This window comes from Limulus polyphemus, unplaced genomic scaffold (assembly GCF_000517525.1).
Source record: "Limulus polyphemus unplaced genomic scaffold, Limulus_polyphemus-2.1.2 Scaffold14731, whole genome shotgun sequence".
Taxonomy (NCBI): domain Eukaryota; kingdom Metazoa; phylum Arthropoda; class Merostomata; order Xiphosura; family Limulidae; genus Limulus; species Limulus polyphemus.
The window spans coordinates 1-1,291 of record NW_013680341.1 but is presented as its reverse complement, the minus strand read 5'-3'; the positions used below and the strand labels follow the sequence as shown (position 1 = coordinate 1,291).

Sequence of the window (1,291 nt, the reverse complement as noted above, 5' to 3'; positions counted from 1 at the left end):
CAGTGGTTCATCACATGAAGCAGTGGTTCATCACATGAAACAGTGGTTCATCACATGAAGCAGTGGTTCATCACATGAAGCAGTGGTTCATCACATAATACAGTGGTTCATCACATGAAGCAGTGGTTCATCACATGAAGCAGTGGTTCATCACATAATACAGTAGTTCATCCCATAATACAGTGGTTCATCCCATAATACAGTGGTTCATCACATAATACAGTGGTTCATTACATGAAGCAGTGGTTCATCACATAATACAGTGGTTCATCACATCCATTTTATTATCTACCACACATGATTTTAAACTATTTCATTGAATGCTCTTGTTTTTAATCTCCCTATTCATATGTAAAATTAGTAAAGACTAATTTGTTTTTGAAGAAAGAGAATTATTTAGTTTTTCATACTATAATTTGATTTCATTTCATCAGTATAGTTCACAGTAACAACTTAATGGTCTAATATTGGTATATTGAAAGTACATGTGTGTCATTTCAATTATAAATTAGTTTTTAATATTTAAAAGAAACTACAAAACAAGATCTACACTTAACCCAGGCTTGGATCAATGTCCTTCATGATGTAGTAAAAGCTTCGTAAGAATCAGTTTCTGAAAGTGTTTTAGTTGTCCTTGTCTTTATGGGTTCACCATTTTTATTTTTATTATTGGGCTTCTTAAACCTCAGGTCAAATTTTTCACATTGATCCTTTTCAGGTATCAACACTTAAGGTATTTTATTTTCTTATTTCCTCAGAACCCCCAGCAATCCAGTCTTCAAGCCCAAATCCTTTAAGTGTAAAGGGTGATTGGGTCCATTTGGAATGTAATGTCTCTGGCAATCCAACACCACAAGTGTCATGGCTCAAAGATGGACAAGTGTTGACAGCACAAGATCTAAAAAACTTGGTGAGTCGTGTGTTGTTTTTTACCTACTTGTATTATGATTCATTTAATTAAAGACAGTATTAACAATTCGTTGTTCCATACATACTACAGCAGCAACTCTAGTTGCATATATAAATATTTATAAATAATTACTTTAAGTTGGTACTCAACTATCAGCTAAGGGTGAAATATGAAAGGAATATTTTAAAATGTGCCTATTATTATTATTACTGTAGATGGACTATTATGATCATGAGTGTGAACATTTGTGTTGATTGTTGATGGACTACACTAGTTATAAGTGTAAAGGACATTCTGACTGTAGATGGACTACTTTGATCACGAGTGTGAATGTTTATACTGACTGTAGATGGACTACTTTGATCACGAGTGTGAATGTTT

At 33.2% G+C, this 1,291-nt stretch overlaps 1 protein-coding gene across 1 annotated transcript in view; it reads left to right on the top strand.

Annotated features, from left to right (window-relative positions):
• The window catches only part of LOC106477390 (hemicentin-1-like), a gene marked incomplete at both ends in the record, with an annotated part of 6,098 nt that extends 5,181 nt beyond the window's left edge, over positions 1 to 917 (top strand). The window contains one exon of the mRNA XM_013937965.2: positions 759 to 917. Coding sequence (XP_013793419.2) covers positions 759 to 917 — 159 coding nt within the window. The remainder of the gene's footprint in view (positions 1 to 758) is intronic.
• Between the last annotated feature and the right edge of the window lie 374 nt (positions 918 to 1,291).